A 20,880-nucleotide genomic window follows, 5' to 3' on the forward strand; every position below is an offset into this window, starting at 1 on the left:
CCGCCCCCCCCCCCCACACACACTTACCTTGGACAGCACCGGGGGCCAGAGGCATCAGGAGAATGAAGGAGATGCTCTGGTGTCAGCTCTTTTGGAGGACTGACTCCCTGGCACAGCCTGGGACCTTGCTCCACTCCTCTGTGGAGTGGTTTTTTTAGGCCTGGATATCCAGGGGTCTAATTTTCTCCCTGTGCTGCAAACTTACAGCGCAGGGAACATTTTTTCCCGTATGTGCCTCTTGTCCTGCCTCAGAGGGGTTTGAGACGGGGCAAGAGGCATGTGCACGCTCATCTGGACACGCCCAAAGAAATGCTGGCAGAAGAGGTGGATATAGAATACCAGAGTACAAGACCCAGGTTGCGTAGTGCTTTCCAATTTATACAGCAGCTTTTTATCATTGATTTAAATGTTGGGGCCTGTTTCTCTAGATACAATTTCTCCTTCTCACATGCTTTGTCCAAAGCAAAGGAGTGAAATAAATATTATGCCCTTAATCAGGATTCTGTTGTTGTTTTCTAATTAATCAGTGTCAGTTGCTTGAACATTTGTGTTAAATCATTTTCTTCATGAAAGCTTTTAATGAGGAAACAAATTGATTGGATTCATACATACTGGATTCTTGCCACTGACATCTGATAGACCCAACCCTTTATACTAAACATTTTGCCTGTGAGTAGGTCATTTTGTGGCTTGCCCTCCAAAGCCAAGCTATTTGATGAAACCTTTTTGCTTTGAGTTGGGTCAAATGACTTTCCCATGTTTCTGAAATTGCTGTTGATATTGTTCTCTTATTTGGCATTGTGCAAAGCATGGGTGAAAGAAGGTAAGATAAATGAGTCTGGTAGATGGTCTGGTACTTGAGGCACCTGGAACTCAGCTCTGCACTGCACTGACTTGCAAATCTGCTTGCAAATCTACTTTCCTAATCCTTTTTTTTTTTTTCATCTTGTAAATCCAGATCGCAAACTCTAGAGATTTTTTCTTTGTGTTTGCACTGTATCTAGTGCAATGTGCCTGAATCTGGGGCCTCTGGGCACTATTCACGTACAAACAGTATATATGGAATAACAGGAAAACATGTAGCAGAGGATATGCATCTTATCTGCTGCATTTTATATGAATGGAGGGGCTCTTGACTGGGGTGCAGCTTTAATGCCTTGCCATATTGTCAAATGAAGGTATAGAACAAAGTGGAGAAATGGGTGGAGAAAACCAGTATATAAGAGAGCCAAAGTGCTGGGGGTGTGGAGTTTAAGGAAACTAACTTTTAGATGGTTCTTGGAGAACCTTATCTGTGTGAGGTTGAAGAAGAACAAACAATAAGAACATAGTGAAAAAACTGTTATCCAGTTTTTGTATGAGATCTGCATGCACATGAGCTGCAGGCACATGGAGAGATTTGGTCTTTTAGTAAAGGTTTATCCCCACACTGTAGGCAAGGTTTTATGGGATAAACAGCTCATATACAGAACAGAGAAGAAACTTTCTCCAACATAGCCACAGCTTCTGTCCTGTGAGTTTATTCATCTAGTTTTCTTAGTATACTTCAGGTTTGTTTCGTTTTGTTTTTTTCATGTGACTGCAGTCTTTGCAATGAAGGTGCAAGATGGGGATTGTGGGACTGATGTGAGAAATTGTACTAACCTCTTACTTTTGACGAAGACATTTCTATTATGAAAAAGTTTGGCAACCTCTGGAATTGAAACTGGGGGGTGGGGGGGAGATAGCAGCGATAAAGTAAATCTTTATGCAGTAGGGAATCTCAAGACGGCCAATTAGCATCTGTAGGTCCTGTAGCTTCTCTTGAGGCTTCTGTTGTAAGAAGCACAGTTTGGACATTAACTGAATCCCTGGCAGCATGTCTGGCATAATTCTTCCATCTGTCAGTTGTTCATGAGAATGGAACAAATAATTGAGAGACTAATTTGTGTTTATACCCGTTATCTTTGTCTTTCAGGTACCACTTGGAATTTCTGCCCCGAGGTGAGTGCGTCTTGTTGATAATATTTTATTTATTGGAGGGGGGTGGTGGAAATTGGGATTTAAGAAAGGTTGACAGGGAGAAGAGCTTTAAACAAGTACAAGCAAATGGAGGAAGTAGGAGCAAGGGTGGGAAAACTCTGGTAAGGATCCAGCAAATTGTTGGAGTCCAGCTTGTTTGGGACCAGTCACGGTTCTTTTTTCCTTAGCTTTGGACAAGGGTCCCCAAAAGTGTGTGGTGCTCACATAAACACTGTATCCCCTGAGGTCTAAGAATGACTTCTGATAAGGTAATGTGGCCTCTGGAAATTGTTCAGTGATACCTTTTAATTGGAGGCAGAGCAATCTAATAGCAAACTGGACTGGGAGCCATGAACTCAGGGTTCCATTCACAGTGCTGGTGTATAACTTTGAGAAAATCACTTTGCTTTTTTGTGCCTCTGGTTTTTTTGGTTTGTTTGTGGGGGGGGGGGGTTCCCCCTCTCATCTTCTGAGTTGATTTAGTGCTTGTCTGTACTTGGTGTTCTCTGCCTGGGTGATGTAAGTTGAGCTAACTACCCACTATCTCATTAAAAAGCATTTACCTATTAGGAAATCTACAATCCTGAATACTATCGTAAGGTAGATATGGTGGGGGCAGGACTCAGCATGCCAGTTTTGTGCAATGGGTATAAGGAGAATTGGGATTAAGCTAAATAGGAACAAAGCATTCTTATTTCTGGCATAAATGTGCTGTTACATAGAATGCTCTTGTGCTTTTAAATTCACATCCTCCCTTCATTCAAATTAATTTGTTTGATTTATCTATATACAAATTGTAAATTCTTTAGGACATCAGCTCTCATTCTATGTATAGTAGTACAGTATGGGACCCTGACCATGGATTAGGGTTTCCCCTTAGTGTCATAATGTAAATAATCTTAATTTGGGCAGGAGATGGGAGGAGTTCATATTGGAAGCAACAGTAGTGGTTACTTCATCACCAGGGGAATTGTGCCTGATATACCAGTATAGTTCCCTAACACAATGGAGTTCTCGTCTCTGATCCAGGCTGTTTACATCTTACAAGACTACAAATATATAAGGGGGGAGCTTTTTATATGATTATTGTGATAAGTGAATGCAAGCAGAAGGATTTGCCAACATTCAAAGAAGATGGGAGCTGAGGCCACTATAAAAATCCTGCAAGTGTTCCAACTCAGCTAATCCTTCATTTGCTTCAGAAATAAATTCCAGTATGTTACCTCCTCGATCAGGGCCCACTTCCAACGCATCCTGTCTGTCTGGCAGCACAGAAATGTCAGAAATGCAGCAGTGCTACAATTCCCACTAGAACAGTGTTATCACATTTTAATATGAGCCGCAGTGCAGCCTTGGTGCTTCTAATTGCTTTCAAACCATTGTTTTCATGTGTTTGGTTGATGAACCCAGCATCTGGCATCATTCGAGAAAGTACAACAGACAGCTGTGTTCAAAATTAAAAAAAAGGGAGAGAAGATTAGAACACATAAAAGGACTCAAAATTAGATTTTTTTGAGAACTTTGTGTAATTTAAAGTGTTTGCATGGGGGGAGGTGCTGCTTTTATTCTTATCAACTATTCCATGTTCTTTCATTGTTTTGGAGGATGTCACTATATTAGTGGGACTTTGTTTGTAGAACCAGGGCCAATGTAGGGGCAGATATACAAATGTAGTTAGGTGCCTCACTTTAGAAGTCTTATGTGCCTCCTGGGATTTATATTGTGGATCTCTAGGCATTTAATATCTTTATAAATCTGGCCCCTGGTTGTTTGGGGAACTGATACTAACCTGAGAAAATGCATTAAAGAGGCAGTAATGTCTAATTATTTAAAAAAAAACCCAAAAAAGACTGGCCCTTGGATATGTTAATCCTTACTCCAAAGTTTAATGTGATCTTGGGGAAAATATCTTAATCTCTGTGGCTGCCAATACACATGCTGGTTCACCTTCTAATTTAGAACGCTGCAGCATGGCCTCACAGTTATGTATATAAGCCCCTGTGCGCACATCCACACATGCAAGCATGTGTGCTTGCAGCAGCTCAAATAGGAGCAACACAAATTTGGGCCAGGGATTTTTGCCTTAGCACATGTGTCTGGACAAACACTTTGGTGTGGGGCAAGTTGTGTCACTTGGGGCAAAATAACCCTGCCCAGCTCCTCCTGGATCTGCAGTCAGGGGGAGCAAGAGCCTGGGGCCAGCACCTGTACTGGCCCAAGCAGTATAAAAACCTGCCCTGGCAAGTAGATCAGGGCTACTTGCTTTCAGGAGCTTCTGGGGCCTGGCCAACTGGTATCTAAGGACACTAGCCCCTTGTGCCAGCTGGACTGCTGCAGCAACCCTAACAGAGAGTTCCCTGCACCCTCTACCCATTGCAGCAGTTTGGCAGTGGAGGCTGCTGCCTGGCTATGACTTGCTGCGACCTGCAACAGCATGTGGCCCCAAGGCTGTGCACCTGTCAGGCCCGGATGGGGACTGCATGGTCACAGCAGAAGCATCTGCACCTCTGGGCCAGCTGCCAGTGGGCTGTGGCTGCACAGTTGGCCTTTGGGCAGCACTACTGCTATTTGTGCTTCTGCCTTGCCATCTGGGCAGCTATCTCCCGGAAGATGTTCTCAGTGTGGTGTGCTCCCAAGTGGCCAGGAGGTCACCCACCTCCAGATGGGTCCCAGCTGCCAGCTCTGAGCAGGCGTCTCTGCCTGAGTCCTGCCCCTTGCCTCACTAGCAGGAATTCTGGTGTTCACTATTTAAAAATTTCAAAATCTCTGATTTAAAAAAAAAATCCCAAATTCCTTTTTAAAATACCCTAAAACCTATGTTCTTCCACAATTAAAGTGAGACAGACAGTTGGGCAAAGTGTTATTGATATATTTACAATTCTGAAGCAACTTGGAAGACTACCAGTGTCTCTATCATCAAATAAATTCTAAATATCTAAATGTTTTGATGTTTGCTTTTGCTTCCCGCAGGGCACCAGCCCCCACCCCCGCTCCCTGCAGGGCCTACAGCTCACCCCTGCAGCAGCAGCAGCAGCCGTTGAATGCTCAGGGCCCCCAGCGGTGTACCGCAGCCCTGGCCACCTCAGACCCGATGCCCCCCATGCCACTCGTCATGGGTCTGGCTCAGTGCAGCACGGGCTTGTGTACCTTCAGGCAGCCCTGGGCAACTTAAACTGTCACCTAGAACCCTGCACTGTTCTCAGGGATCGGGTGTCACACTGGGCCGTGTCCAGCCTCCAGTGGCAAGACACAGCATGTCCTGGCAGACCTATGGTGTGTGCATGGAGAAAGTGTGCAGGAGGACCTGGCCCGGCACAGCATGCTAGTACACCTTTGCATAGGAGCAGGAGGCGTGACTCTGGGCCACACAGCTCCTGTGCAAAAGCACACTAGCTGCATGGCCTGGGTGGTGTTGGGTTGGTGGGGTGCATTTTCCATGAGGCTCAGTCAGCAATGAGCCACATCCTGTTGTAGGCATAGCGCCATGGCCATGCATCACTGCCTCAGCCTCATGGAAAACGCATCCTGCCAGCCCAACCCGACCCAGCCCAGCCCAGCCCAGCCCAGCCCAGCCCACACAGCTAGTGTGCCTTTGCACAGGACCTGCATGCCCCAGAGGCATGCTTCATGCAAAGGCATGCTAGTGGGCTGAGCCAGGTCAGGTCCCACTGCATGCCTTGTGGAGGGGCTTGAGTGGGGGCCACCACATGCCTGCTGCCCCACCCGCCCCCTGTGGTGCTGGCGGCAGTACCCAGTGTGGTTGTGGCCCTGGCTGCAGGCACAGCCAATGGCAACACGGTGCTGTGTGACCCGGGCTCTGTACATGCTGAACGGACCTGGCCCGGCCCGCTACCACATGGCTTTCCTGTTCCTGTCCTAAGCCATGCGCTAGTGGGCCAGGCCAGGTCCATTCAGCATGTACAGAGACTGGGTCACACAGTGCTGTGTCGCTGTTGGCTGTGACTGCAGCTAAGGCACAGCTGTGCTGGCTGCTTCTGCTGGCACCGTGGGAGGTGAGTGGCGGGGTAGGAGTGTGGCAGCCCCCACTCAAGCCCCTCCACAAGCCCACCCACAGACCACCCATCCCGTCGCTTCTGCCATTCCCTATACCCCCCAGCACTTCTCACACCCACCCACACCTATAACCACCCCCACGTCCTCACTTACCCATGACCGCACCCAGGTCCTGATCTTTGCCAAGCTTCTGTTTGCCCCAGCATGCTAAGGGTTTGTGTCCCATGTGCTGGAGCAGCAGGAGCACCATAGAGATGCTCTGGCCAGAAACCAGAGTATCTCTCTGGAAGACTGGCTCCCAGGTTAACTCAGGGACCATGCCCTGCCCCGCTTTTGTCCCCTGTTTTATTTTGATACCTGGATATCCGGGTATCAAATTTTGGAACGTTTCATTGTTCACAGTGTGCCTCTTGCTGTGTTTCAAAGTGCTTTAAGTCGCAGCAAGAGGCACCTGCGGGCTTGTCTGGATGTGAACTGTGAGTTTCAAAATGGCTATTGGGGCGCTTTATCTAAACCTCATCAAATGAGGTTTAGATAAAGCGTCCTGTGGCCATTTTTAAATCCACAGGGGCTTAATACACATGACAAAGTGGCATTTTAATTAAAGCGAATACCAGGAACCACTCTAATTAAAGCGCTAACCCCACCCGTGACATTAGTTATTCTACCTTGGAGTTGGGAGCCTTCCATAATATTTCTAAAAGTGCTTCAGAGTCCTTGGCTGGAAACCTCTACGGAAGGTATGAATGTGCCTCTTTAAGGTGCCGTGGGTTCTAGTGATTAGAGCAAAAGTCTGGAAATCAGGAGGGTTTTATTCTTATCTCTACTACATGCATGCTGTGTGACTGCTGAGAGGTGCTTACCCCTCTGTCTCAGTTTGTCTAGCTGCAGAATGGGAATAATTACTTTAAAAAAAAAAAAGTCTCACAATGTGGCATTGGATATTTGAGTAAAATATTTCAGAAGCAATGGGATGATCCAACTGATGGCCAGATTAGAATCCCCAAAGCATTTTAAACAGTGGTCCTGGGAGCGGAAAGGTCTAAGTCTGAAGAAGCAGTGGGCTCCTGCCTGCCACACTTCACTGTTTTTGAAACTCCTCTCTGCCATATTTCACTTGCAAATTTTTTCCTAAAGATGCTGAGCAACACTCTTGTGACACATTTGGGAAGAAGGCAGCTAAAACATCCAAAGTCTGAGAAACATTTAGAACTCTTGCAGGGCTGATACAGATTTTTCTCTCATGCATAAGTCACCAATGCTGTTGGTCTCTAATGTGGACTGGCTGAAAGTAATGGACCTGTTTTATATAAATCACTGCCTGCAGGCTAGACCTTGCAACTAGGGTGTGAAGCTGGTAGTAATGTTAGGTTGGGCAGTTGAGTCTAACTTGTGCAAGATGTAGCTGAACAGAGGGGAAATTGTAGGCCAAGTCCAATTAGATTCATTCACTGACACCAACTGACATAGGTCACTGTACCTTCCAGTGACATATAATCAGCCAAAAGATACTTAGGTGCTCTATGTTTAGACTAGGAGGACAACTCTTCTTTTCCTTGCAGGGAGCTGATGTGAATGTGCAGCATTCTATAGGCGCATATATATATTTTATACATATGCATGCATGCACACACTCTTCTCTTGCCATAAATTTTCCTTTGCAGAAATAGACCCATGGAAAGGTGCCAGTGAAAATACATACAGGATGCTGGTCAGTTTACCTCTCCCTCAAAGTTCCTCTCTGCTGTTTCTGTCTCCTCTCCTTCCCCCTCTCCTGCTCTGAACATTTTCGCTGCATTAAATAGTCAACAGCAGCTTCAGTATATCAGAAACCAGTGGTCTCAGGGAGCAGCAGCAGGCCATTGTATGGTACTGCAAGGAAATTTAGGATTCAATATAGTAAGGAAGAAACTGGGGGAAGAGAGTTAAATGAAGAGAGTTCATCCATGGAAGGAGAACATTTGGGAAGAGAAGAGTAGGGTGGGATTAGTGCAAAGGGAGGGTTAGGATACAGGTAAAGAGAAGGAAAAAATATGAAACTTAAGAATGGAATGGGGAGTCCAGATTGGTGTTGTAATGCTGGTTTTGAATGACCTTGTATGAGTAACTTTGCCTCTTGCATGGGCTTCAAGTTTCCCCATCTACAAAATGGGGTGAGGAAACAAAAAGATATTTAATTTGGGGAAAGCTGTTATGGAGTAAGTTTGTTAATGGTTGGTAAAGTATTTTTTGAGATTCTCAAATAGGAAGTGTTAATGCAGTTATGTGCTGGACCAGATTTGTCACCATCCATCGCATCCTCTCTGCCTGAAGGCATGTTCTTTTTTCCTGCAATTTAAGTGCTTCAGTATTGTGCTTGCAGCAGACTGCTGTGAGAGAACTTACAATGATCCCAGCCAACAAGTTGATTCTCTTGCCATCAAGGCAGGTAGAAAATATTTAGTCTTCTGAGTACATGCTTGCATGTATACATTGAAATTGCAGTGAGTAAAGCTGATGGGAAAAACCTTCTCTTTCTCCCCATACCACAGAAAACTTTGAATTTCTCCGCTGAAAATTTTAATTAAAATTTTAATAATGTAAAAAACAAACAAACCAGACAATCCATTAAACCTCATTTTCTCCCCAAAATCAGTTTAGATGATTCTTGTAAAATCCCTAGTCCTCTGTGCTGTACAGGTGTGTTCCAAGACAGTCCTTGCCCTAAAACATTTTTTGATGAAGTAGATGATACAAAAGTGAGAGAAAGCAAAGACTGATTTTCCAGATGAAGCACTGAACCACAGGAAGACTTGCCCAGGACCCCAAAGTATCTGTGGGGCTGAGCTAGAAATTAAGCCCTGTGTACTCTGAGTTCCAGTCCTTAACCACAAATAATGTTCTTCCCTGAAGAAAAGCAAGGAAGAATATGGTATTTCATAAGAGAGGGGAGGAGCGTCTTGTGTAAAGTGCAGCTTAAATATTAGGCCACATCATGCTCCATAAAAGGATTAGGTACATAGCTGTGGAAAGTCTTTTGCAGGACACTTGTATATAGTATATACCATTTTGATGAAATATCACTTTACCCATATCAACCCTACTTTTTTTGGCTCAAATGCACACTTTTTTTCTGGGTCATTGAATGCTCACTGGGTTGGACACTGCAGCAAAGCATGAGGTATGTATACTTAAGGAACACATGCAGCTTCTTTCATTAACTGGCATGATACAAAGGCCTGGAGTGTTAGATTTATGAAGTAGTTTTCTATATAAAGCCTCAAATCTATTGAATTGAACTGAAGCGGAGCTGGATGGGAGACGGAACTGTGCGTTTCCTTGACCACTGCTCCCTGGTATTGCATATTTGGTCCATGTAGTTATGACAAGTACAAGTAGCAAATCATTAAAGCTGCAGAAACACTGTCTTTACTGTAAGGATTCCCTTTGAAGCAGAGGCGGAGTGTTCCTGAATTAATGGAGTGCATAGTGATTTTACTAAGTTTTATTTATAAAAAACCCTCTTTGCTTTCATGCCAAAAGGCTCCAGCACAGTTGTAAGCAGGGTTCGTACACAGAAACCCAGCCTAGATTTATGATGTGTTTGAAAATGCAAGGAAAAAAGTATTGAATTGACAATATTTATAATGTATTGTTAAAATATCTATCCTATCACCATGCCTGGAATTCCCCTTCTTTATAAACATAAGTGCCAGTTACAAACCTTAAAATGTCATAACACAGAGAGATTAAAAAAAAACCCTGAAAAGTTTTGTTAGAATGCTTTATAAAGTCCAGGATGTGGGTGAGGAGGGATGTGTGTCTGTGGGAGGGAGGGGGAGTTAATTAATGAAAAATAAAACATACACAAGGACATATGTTCTTTAACTTTAAAAAAAAAAAAAGCTTTTAATATCAACATCTTTGACAGCTCCCTTTGTCAGCTGTATAGCTTTGCTTCCTGCAGCTTTGAGTATGCTTTTCTTTGTCTGTTTGTGTGTGTTACACTTAGTGCATATTAATCTGTGTAAAGACAATACATGCTAAATATTTTTGCAGTAAAATCCCCCCTGTTTTGGTATCTTTTCAAACACTGGGAGGCCAAGCAGCTTTGCTTTATATAAATATTGCATGGTCTGATCCATAAATTACCATGCATGGATTTTGGAGGCAGGCAACTACTGTAGGTGAAAACAGAATGCTTTTCTCAGAAACACTTCATATGGAATGGATCTCTTTTATGGCATGCATCAATTTAACTATTACCACTGTGTCATGGTGTGAAAGTAGCAGTATTGCACTGCTTTACCTCAACTGTAAGCATTTAAACTGGAGTCAAGCCCCCCCCCCCCCTCCATTCATAACACTTAACATATATAATTTGCTGTTACCCCTTCTGACCCCAAGTGACTAGCCAAGAATTTGGAGTCTTCCTAAGTTATTTAAATTAGTAAGAAAAATGATGATGGAGTTGGGACTCCTGAAGCAGACCTATTTGTTTACAAGACTGTGCAACATCCTGCTGTTTTGAGCATAGAAGAATTCAAACAAATGGACACAGCTTCCCTGTTTGCTCAAACCTCTTTAAGCCAGCACCCCAGCTCCAACATCCAGTATCAAGACTTCTCCTAGAGTTAGGCACCACTGCTGTTCGGGCTATATTACATTTTCTTCTCAATGCCCACGTGCTTTTTTTGCTTCTGTTCCTGAGTTGTTTCTTATCTACCAACAAAACTCTTTCTTTCCAAACGAGTGCTCAACCAAAGTCCCTTTGCTCAAAGTATGCAAATTCCTGAGCAATTTTTCATTTGCCTTGTTTTGGACAGAAATGTGTACTTGGCTGCCTCTGTCAGATATCTTAAATGAAGGGCAATTGTTAAGCCACTGAGTCCAACAAGGGGGAAGAAGCAATAACTGTATGTTCTTGGATTCCCTTTTATTTGTTGCGTGATTTTTTTTTTTTGTGAATATTCTAGGGTGCATTTGTGTGGGTATGGAGGGAAAAAAAAGATCATCCCAAGGGTTAGAAACTCCTTTTGAAGAAAGATCAGGTTCCAGTGCTATTGCACAACTCTGGGAGCTGAATGGAACTTATATTATAATTGGGTGACCTGACAAAGATGATAGGAAGACCTGACAAAGATAGTCTTTTTATAAAGTGCTCAAGACGCACTTTATACCTGTTACACTGCTGAAGTTTGTGTTAAAACTCCTCTAAACATTAGTGTGAACATAATTAATCTAATGATGAGATGAAATCATAGAACAAGTATTTGAGAGGCAAGAGTTTTTGTGGGTTATTCCTTATTTAACAAACTTCTGCCCCTCTCTTGCATTCTGAACCATCATGGCTGTAACATCAGTTCAACATTAGAGGCGCTTGTACATGTGACAGCTGTCATGATGTACATATGATATAAATGTAATTTGTGTGACTTAATGGTGTGACACATTACATATGCACCAGTTTGGAGGTTTTAGATGAGTTTGGATTCCTGCAAACTAAACTACATCTGGATGTAGTTTAGTTTGCAACATTGCAAATTGCAACAATGCAGGGGTGCTGCTACTGCGGAGGGACAGATCAGGGTCCCCCCACAGCTCAGGGGCTGCTTGGCCCACTGGCAGCTCATCCCCTTCTCCCCCGGGTTGCAGGCAGGCTCCAGCTCCAACAAAAAAACAAACATCCCCTTGTAACGTGATGGAAAAATTGAAATGGTGGGTTTCAATTAAAAACCCAGTGTTTAAGTTTAGCAGGCATAGAAAATAAAACCCGCAGGACTAAACCCCCATCACGTGTACAAGCGTCCTACTATTACAAGTTGTTTTTCTTTTTAAGCAAAGGCTTGAATCCAAACCCTTCCCAGCCTATGGGAATTTTTTTCATCTTGCTTACCAAATGCCTGTCCAAATTTCTATTTTGCTGACCAAACTGTGTTTAAGTAATTCAGTCTAGCTGAGATGGAGGAGACTATTGTAAGCTCTTTGGGGCAGGCACTATATTGTTATTCTATGTTTATATAGTGCCTAATGAACTGGAGATCTGATCTACGTGTCTGATATGATGGTAATACAAATTAAAGTGTTATACTGTCAGACGAAGTTCTTTGGGTAAATGTGATACCTTTTATTAGACCAACTAAATAGTTGGAAAAATTGTTCCTTGCAGGCTTTTGGGCACAAACACCTTTCTTTTGGGTTTGTGCCCAAAACCTTACAAACAACACTTTTTTCCAACAAATAAGACATCACATTTCTCCAAAGAACCTTGTCTGTGTCCTTAGACCAGCATGGCTACAACCAACAACCCTAAAATATTATACTATGTTAGGCAAGCAGAGTTTCTTAGAAGCAGTTTTCCCTACAGTTCTTCTCTGCATGGGTAAGTAGACTGTGCAGGGTCTTTCTGTCTCTTCTCAATTATAATCCTCTCCAGAGTGGCTGGGAGGGTTGCATGACTTCTTTAAGGACTAGGAATATACTAGGAAACAGAAGGCTTAAAAATGTCAGTAAAGATGCTAAATATACAACAGTTTGGGGAATCCCAGTAAGTTAAATATTAACAAGTTCTATTGCTCTCCCTTTGGTCAGTTAATAAAATACTCTAATTATTAGGTTAAGCTCTAAATTGCCTGACAGGCAGTCCCTGAAATACGGAGAACCTTCTCAAATGAACCCTCCGTGAGTCTTTTGAACCTGTGCGTGTAATAGGAAGGCAATGGTGTTTTATGGAGAAATCTCTAGGGTGACTGCACTGTGCTTAGATGAACACAAAGCCTGAGCATTATACCGTGCTCATGTGGAATAGAAGAGTACTGAAGAAATTGCCCTACTGGGGATGAAGCATGATATAGTGTTCACGTATTATATCACCTGGGCCTTTTCTTGGTATGTAAAATGTTAGAGTGAGAGAACCTAGGACTTTGAAAACGAATGTAAATGCTCTGAGCTAGTTAGCAGGTTTTAAAACACTGCCCCTAGAAAAAAAGAGCAAGATGGGTGACTGAATTCCTTCTGCAGAATTACCATAGTTGATGGGAAAAGCAGTGTTGTTTATTTCTGTGACTCTTGTTCTATGTAGTATTAAGCTTGAGAATCTAGAGTCCCAAGTTCTCCGAGCCCCATGGTAGAGTTTTGGGTCTGGCCCATTTCTGTCTCTAGCAAATGTGAATTTTTCTAAGTGGTTTAGTCCATGAGCTCTGCTTTCAGGGAGAAATGGGCATTTTCCTTTTCTTGTCACTTATTTTTCAGTATGCTTGCTTGTTCTGGTTCTGTGTAGCAAATGATGGTAACCCCTGTGTATGTAATTCTGTCTTGAAAAGGGACTGTGACATAATTACTTAACTTACAGCAGTGCTTAGAGGCCTCCTTGTTCTACATGCCATAAATGCACATACTCTGGCACGTACTCTTGTGTAACAAAGCTGATCCCTAAGTGTTTGGAGTCCTCAGTATGATTGCTTTGAGGGGGGAGCCAACACAAGTGTGGGAGGAAACTAGTTGGATTTGGTTGCTACTTGCACCTCATCATCAGAATTGTTTCCTGAGTTCTAATTACAGGGCTAGTTGTTTTTGCCCTATTAAGTCAACCAAGGGCATATGCTGAAGATGGTGGCTCAAGGTATCCCGTAGCCTGCAGAACCATTTATTTATTGGCCATAGTATCTCTGAGGTCCCAGGCTAAGATTGCAGAGCTGATCTGGAAATGATTATTACCTGACCAACTTAAACCCCCACTCCCCAGGTCCCATTTTTTTTCAGTAGACCTTCAAAAGGCAAAGCAAAGCAGTGTCTGTATGCAGGTTGCATCACTACCTGCATCCATAGAAGATTAACTGCTTTTTTCATGGGTGAAGGAAGCAGTGAGGAGTATGACCTGTTGATGGGTGAAATGCCTCTGGTTTATGTTGGCTCCCAGAGGTGATTATATTCACAGAAATCATTTTTCAGGTACTTCAGGCCTTAGTCACATCATCCTCTTTCCAGTCTTGGATGCACCAAATTCTAGAGCAGGCAAGAATTCAGAGTGGATTTGTAGAAGTCAGTAGTGAGCAGGCTTTTCCATAAAGGTGAAGAGGGATTTGATGTCAGACAGCTCAGAGGAACAAGTCTGGGGGAGATGAAGGAGTTGCTGTGGACTTAGTAGTTACGGAAGGACAAACAGACAAAGGAAACACCTCCTTAACTGAACCCAAGCTGAAAAATTGAGTATGGGGTAAGGAAAGGAAGCATGAACTAATATACAGGCAGTCCTCGACTTAGTGTTTTGAGTTACAGGCAGTCCTCGGACTTATGACACAACTGGTTCCTGAAAACCTATCTTAAGTCAAAACTTTGTAACTCAGAACCAATTTTCTCATAAGAAACAATGTTATAAATGGGGGATTGATTCCTGAAACAAGGCGTGATACCGTATTTTCACCAAAAATACCCCAGAATTTTGTAATCGATCAATTATAGATGAGTAATATAGCTACATTAACATGTTTATATTGTAAATAGCAATCATATTGATTTGGAAGGACATCTTTGAGGTGACTTTGCTGGACTTTTTGACGGGTTCTTGACTGGAGTCTTCTCAGGAGTCTTGGCTATAGGTTTTTCTGGAGTCTTGTCTGCTCTCTTAAAGAAAGTGTCCACAGAAGTTTGGACAGATGTTCTCCAGGGAGATGGGCAACACAGCAAACTTGTTCGCTGGCATGGCATCACATCAGATCAAGCCTGGCAAAGTCAAAACTGACATCATAAAGTTGAAACAAGATGTCAATTTATAAATTGTACAGGCAGTCCTCAATTTACAGTGTTTCGAGTTACAATGTTTCACACTTATAACATTTATAAATTGACACAGTGTTTCAACTTTACAATGTCAGTTTCGACTTACAGCACTTGATCCAATGCAATGCCATGTCAGCGAACAAGTTCGCTGCGTCGTTCATCTCCCTGGAGAACATCTTTCCAAACTTCTGTGGACACTTTCTTTAAGAAAGTAGACAAGAATCCAGAAAAACCTGCAGCCAAGTCTCCTGAGAAGACTCCAGCCAAGAACCCTTCAAGAAGTCCAGCAAAGTCACCTCAAAGATGTCCTTCCAAATCAATATGATTGCTATTTACAATATAAACACATTAATGTAGCTATATTACTCATCTGTAGTTGATTTGAATACAAAATTCTGGGGTATTTTTGCTGAAAATAGGGTATTGGGCCTTGGTTCAGGAACCAATCTCCCATTTATAACATTGTTTCTTATGAGAAAATTGGTTCTGAGGTACAATGTTTCGACTTAAGACACAGTTTTCAGGAATCAATTGTGTCCTAAGTCCAAGGACTGCCTGTACCAGCTTAGAAGCTGGGAGAGTTCCCTTCTCTTTCCAGTTCTGCTAGTGACTCATTGAAGACTTAGTCATTACCCTCCTTCATGCCTCAGTTTCCACATCTGTAAAATGGAGATCATACCTACTTTGTACAGAAGCTTAATTTATTAGTAGGTATAAATACAAGGTATTGGATAGCTTGGCCATTTGGTTTGCCTTGGGCCCAATTTTGCCCTTCACTGATAAGTTAATAGATCACAAACTATTTATATCTAATGAGAATCTTCTACTCCACAGGTTTTGTGCTCACTTCTAGTAGGACCGACACACTGTGCTCTCCCCTGTGGAGTTGCTGCCCATTTGAGAGGCAGAATTTACAATAGGAGAGTGGCAAAAACTACAAGCCAGAAAACCTGGGAAGTGGAAACAAGGCTGAAGAGGGAATTTGAAGAATAAAACACAAGGGGGGAAAATGGAGAGGAATTGGGAAAAGTGGGGGGTGCTGGATTGGCAAAAAGAATCTGTGTGTGGAGTGGTCTGATACAGGCATCAATACCGAGAGGCATTTTTTTTCAATATGGTTTCCTGTGATTGTTGAGGAGTCTAGGGTCCAGACTTCCTTGCTTTTCACTCTATGTTCTTTTTTTCCTTCTATCCCAAAATATATCAGGCAATTAATTTGATTGGAAATGGCTCATCCCAGAGATGCCCTGAGTATTTAATAAGTTTTGTCAACATAGGTTGCAGTTACAAATATCTTGTCTGAACTTTAAAAAAAAATCATGGGAAGGTTGTTTTATACATCTGTGTTGCAAGGTTAAAGTTTTAAAAATTGTTACGTGAAGACAGATGAGGGTGAGGAAGGAAAGGTGGGAATCCAGAAAGACAAGACCTCATAAATCAGTAACTCCCAGGTTTAGCCTTTTGTTTTTATTTAGTCATCGAGTGTGTGTTTTGCCACATGACAGATCCAGAACTACCCTTCATCTCTTTTGAGCCTTGTCCTCTTAATTTTTTTATCTTTTTTTTTTTTTTTTCAAGGTCAGATATTTCAGAAAACAGCACAAGAATTGCTTTTGAGCCAGTAAACACTGGGACCTTTTCCACTACTCTGATCCACCCCAGTTGGTCAAGAACAATGGTGAATTTTGTATCCCATGTGAAGGGATAGGATTTTCTCCTTCGCCGGCTATCATTTATTTGATAAAGTACTCCCAATCATCGGAGCATTGTCTGGCATGTATTTGTTGCTACGAGCTGGCTGATTTATTAATGCCTGGAAGTTTGTTACTTTCTTTTTAATCAGGCTCTGAAAGTGTTAAAATCTTGTTGACTATTTTTTTTATTGTTGTATGGGAGGTAGCCTGGGGTTTTGTATGCCTGTTGGGTTTTTGTTTTTTTTTAAGTGGAAGGTGATGCTGCACACTGCAGCTCGCCCTACTGGCCAAAGTTGACTATTGCATCACTGAAGAACCTATTCTACAAGAGAGAACTTTCTGATTGGTTATCACTTGACAGCCTGCTAACCAATCATGGAAAAGTTACCTCTTGCCTCATGAATATTCAGCAGGACTACCCTCCCTTATAGAATTCCCAGGCATTGTAGCAATGAACATTCTGGAAAATAATACTCAGATGTTAGCGTATTTCCACTTTCTGGCTATTTTGAACATAAGTGGCATTTTACTGGTCCATTAATTTGCTTTTTACTACATGCTATTAGCAAAGCTGGGTACTGAATGCATAGAATTAGTCTTGGATTGAATTTGTTTGTCGGCCAGCCAAGACCTTGTTGGGTCACCACTTTTAAAACCATGATAAATAGGTTCCTTCTACATGCTGGGAGATACTTCAGCTTGCATTGGATCCTAACTTGGTGAGCTGTTTTTGGCCAGTTGATCAGATCTGTATCATCAGGTGACCTAGATTTTGCTTCCGCTTTTGGCATTTTGACTCATTGTGTGAAGCTAAGCAAATCATCTTACCTTCTGTACCTGATTTCCCCCCTCCCCCAACCACAAAAAATATTGCAATACTGGATGATATTTTGAGGTATATAAATCAGATGTCCTGTTTATCATCATCATCATTATTCTTACTATTATTATTTATTGTTACTAATCTGTTTGTGTAGCTCTGTTAGTAGGAATGGAGAAAAATTAGTATCCATTACAGTGTTAGAGTGATCCGCAATGCAAAAAGAAAAGATCAGGACAAAATGTGCAGACTGATTTCGAGCATAACACCTAGATATCATAGGGATGAACATATCAGAAATGCACGTAAATAGAGATGGAAACACCATGGTGTATCTCAGGGAAAAAAAAGGAGAGACCTTCACTACCCACACATTAATCAGAAGAACTAACCACGCAAATCCAAATGGGTATTTAGGAGCTGATGAAGCCTCTTAAGATGTTCGGTAGGAAACATCAGACATTTTCTAGTACATAAATGTGTTAAAAAAGGTATATAATTTATAATGGCAGTGTTGACAGAGCTTTAACTACAGTGTTACAAATGTGAGGCTATAATATATTTACATGTGAATAACATTTACATGTGTGGGTGCATCTGTGTTGATGTATTTCTATGTGATGCTCAATAATTTAGGCAAGTGATTGTAATAAGGGATATTAAACCATAGTATTGACAATACTTCCACTGCTCTGCTTTGGGAAGTGCATTATTGCTAAATTAGTCCTTGAAAATCTGGAGATATTAACACTGCTGAGCATGAAGGCAGATGGGATTTGGATCAGAGACCTTTATTTGTAGCATGATACTGATGACTCATTAGATTAAAGTAGGAATTTTGTTTCCTACAGGCGCTTGAATATTAACTGGAGTCAGGGATTTTACTTCCTCATTGGCATGAGTTAGTCTGTCATAAAAGCTTAAATGGAACTTGGGTAGTATTGATTTTCTTACATCCTAAAAAGATACTTAATGAAACTCCAGGTACCCAGGAAGGACTTTTGTGGAAGGGGAATGCAAAAAAAGCTTTAGTTGTAGCTCTCTTAACAATCTATTGTAGATGTGAATACATCTTTTAACTACAGAACCCCTTTGTTTACATAGGAGATTCTTCCTCTTCCCAAAAGTGCCAGAAATGCATTTGTCTTTGTTTTGTATGCAAAGAACCACTGTAGGATTAAAAAACATAGCAGGAGCAGTGAAAGGTTTTCTTTCTTTTGGATGCATGTGAACAGCTGCATGCACCAGAGGCCTGGCTCCTGAAGTCCTAATCACAACAGTTAGTGCTTTAAATCTGTGCATCTTCAAGCCAGGTGTTTAACCCATTTTATGGAAGGGGGAATTGAGGCATGGAGCCATTTACTATGTAATGCAGTAAGACTGTAACAAAACTGGGGTTAGAACCTTGAACATCTGACTTCTAGTACAAGGCTTTTTTGTCTACTAGACTGTGCTGCCTCCCTGTCACAGTTTGCGGGAGGGTGCAGTAATATGTTGTAGGCTCAAATTTTGAACTTGCAAAAGTCTAGGGAACATTGTATCTGGGGGAAGATGTGAGCTCCAGTGTGCCCTCCTGATGAGATGTTTATTTCTGCACGCTCTGTAGGATGGACAAATCTGGTGTCTGCATGGAAGCATACCCTAAGTGCCAGTTTGGAGTATTTTCTTGCTCGTTCATTATATCTCACTCGGATTCATTCAGGGCTCTCTTCCCTAGTGCTGTGCCTGCTTACACCCAAGGGTGTATGATCATTCAGGTTCTCTTCTAATGCTGCTAGTTAAAAACCTATTGACCTTCCTTCACATTTAATATGGCGGATCTGTCGGATACTGCATCTCTGTTAATGCCAGGCCTAGGTGATTTCTGCCTGCTCTCCAGCAGGGACCCAAAGTAACTGATTGCAACCTGAACTGACACACTTCTATCTGAAGTCACTACAATTAAAGTTTGGAATCACCATTCACTCTCCAGCCATTGACAATACAAGTCACTGGAGAAAGGATCTTCCCCCACCAGTTTACTTTGAATCAATATGTATAATGCATGATCTCTCCATTAATTACACATCACACCTTTGGGCCCCTCTTTGTATTGCAAAAGAAGGAACTGTTGCTATATACAGTGTCAGGCAGCTAAGAGCTGGTGTGATTTGCTGTAGTCTTTTCCTTTTTCCTTTTCTCCCTGTGCCCTAAGCATCAGAAACAAGCTGTAGTATTTGGTACACTCAGTGACAACCGAGCACTGTACCACAGAACCTCCTGGGGAGAGCTTCAGCTCATGGCCTTCCTATTGTTCTATCTCCTAGAGTCAACCTTAACTTTTGTTCATGCTCCAAAGAGTGATAAGTTGGGGAATTTTACTGAGGATTTGAGTAGGAAGATAGAGCAGCTCTGTGTCAGGTGCAGGGTAATTATTTGCTGGGGCTTCTGTGCTATTTGGTTTTTATTCCCTGTGTTTTCATTAAAGGCTAATGAGATTTTTCTTCATTCAGCACAATAGCTTGGCCCCTGACAAGTTGTTGGTTTATTTTTTCTGCTTGGACTCAACTAGTTGTTGCTGCTCCATAAACTTTATGGAGAAAAGGATTAGAGCACAAGAAGTTTCAATCGCCTAATGCAAATCCAAACCGAAAGGACTGAGACTGACTTTGTTTTGTATTTGGGGGAAAAAGAGGGGTTGGGGGAATGTTTATGTGGGTCTGAGGAGTGTTGTTCTCTGAAGCTCAGTGCTAAATTGCCTGGTTTGAAACTTTTTGTGGAAACAAACGTGGACTTGAAAGGAGCCTCGGTTTTGAGTCTATCTTAATTTGTACAACCTTAGAGTTTGGGCATGTGTGCCTCTGGAGCCTGTGCATATTTGTGACTGGGTCATGCTGTCTGATCCCATTTGCACATGCATGTGAAAGTCCAGCATATGTTTCGGTGCCTGAATGTGAGCCTGTAATAAGGAAGAATGCACATCTAGCAACAATGCTGCTGTATATCTCTGGATGCAACATGGGTTTATTAAATAGTCTGCAAAAGCCTGTTGTGTAACAGATCAGTGCCCTCATCTTGCAGTTTTGCTCGTGTTGGTAAACACATTGATGTAATAATGAACTATTCCTGGGTATAAGTGCCAGGATTGGGCCCTTGTTTTTTTTCCAGGTAGTTTACTGCAGTGATGCGCTGATGCACAATGCATTGCTTTCCAGTGAGACTGGTGCCCCATGCCTTGCTGCCTCGCAGTATCCTGAACCCATAAACAGTTTGCTCGTTATCACAATAATGCTGCACCTGTATCTCATTATAAGGGAACACCTGTTACCTTGTTTCCAAAGGCTTTTTTTAATAGCCTGCTTTGGTTTGGTTGCAAGAAAATGTTCCTTAACAAATCAGGGCCTGAGTGGGCTCAACAGTAGCTGTCTTGTAACACTGGCATATACACCAAGTATCTGCAGTGATGCAATAGTCAAACCCCTTATACTGCAGCACAGCATTTAGGAAGGTAGTTCATTACTAGGAACATTCTGTGGTTGTGCTTTGCCTAGAAATCTGTGCTGTAGCAGTCTTTTTTTTTTTTTTTTTTTTTACTTGTTCTTTCAAAAGGTATGA

At 42.2% G+C, this 20,880-nt stretch overlaps 1 protein-coding gene across 2 annotated transcripts in view; it reads left to right on the forward strand.

Annotated features, from left to right (window-relative positions):
* Positions 1-20,880, forward strand: part of SKAP1 (src kinase associated phosphoprotein 1) — a 352,931-nt gene that overhangs the window by 41,790 nt on the left and 290,261 nt on the right. For both annotated transcript variants that reach the window (XM_019523682.1, XM_019523681.1), the window contains exon 3: positions 1,958-1,983. In XM_019523682.1, the coding sequence (XP_019379227.1) occupies positions 1,958-1,983 (26 nt within the window). The remainder of the gene's footprint in view (positions 1-1,957; positions 1,984-20,880) is intronic.

Source organism: Gavialis gangeticus, unplaced genomic scaffold (genome assembly GCF_001723915.1).
Source record: "Gavialis gangeticus isolate Ggan-Ray unplaced genomic scaffold, GavGan_comp1, whole genome shotgun sequence".
NCBI classification, from domain to species: domain Eukaryota; kingdom Metazoa; phylum Chordata; order Crocodylia; family Gavialidae; genus Gavialis; species Gavialis gangeticus.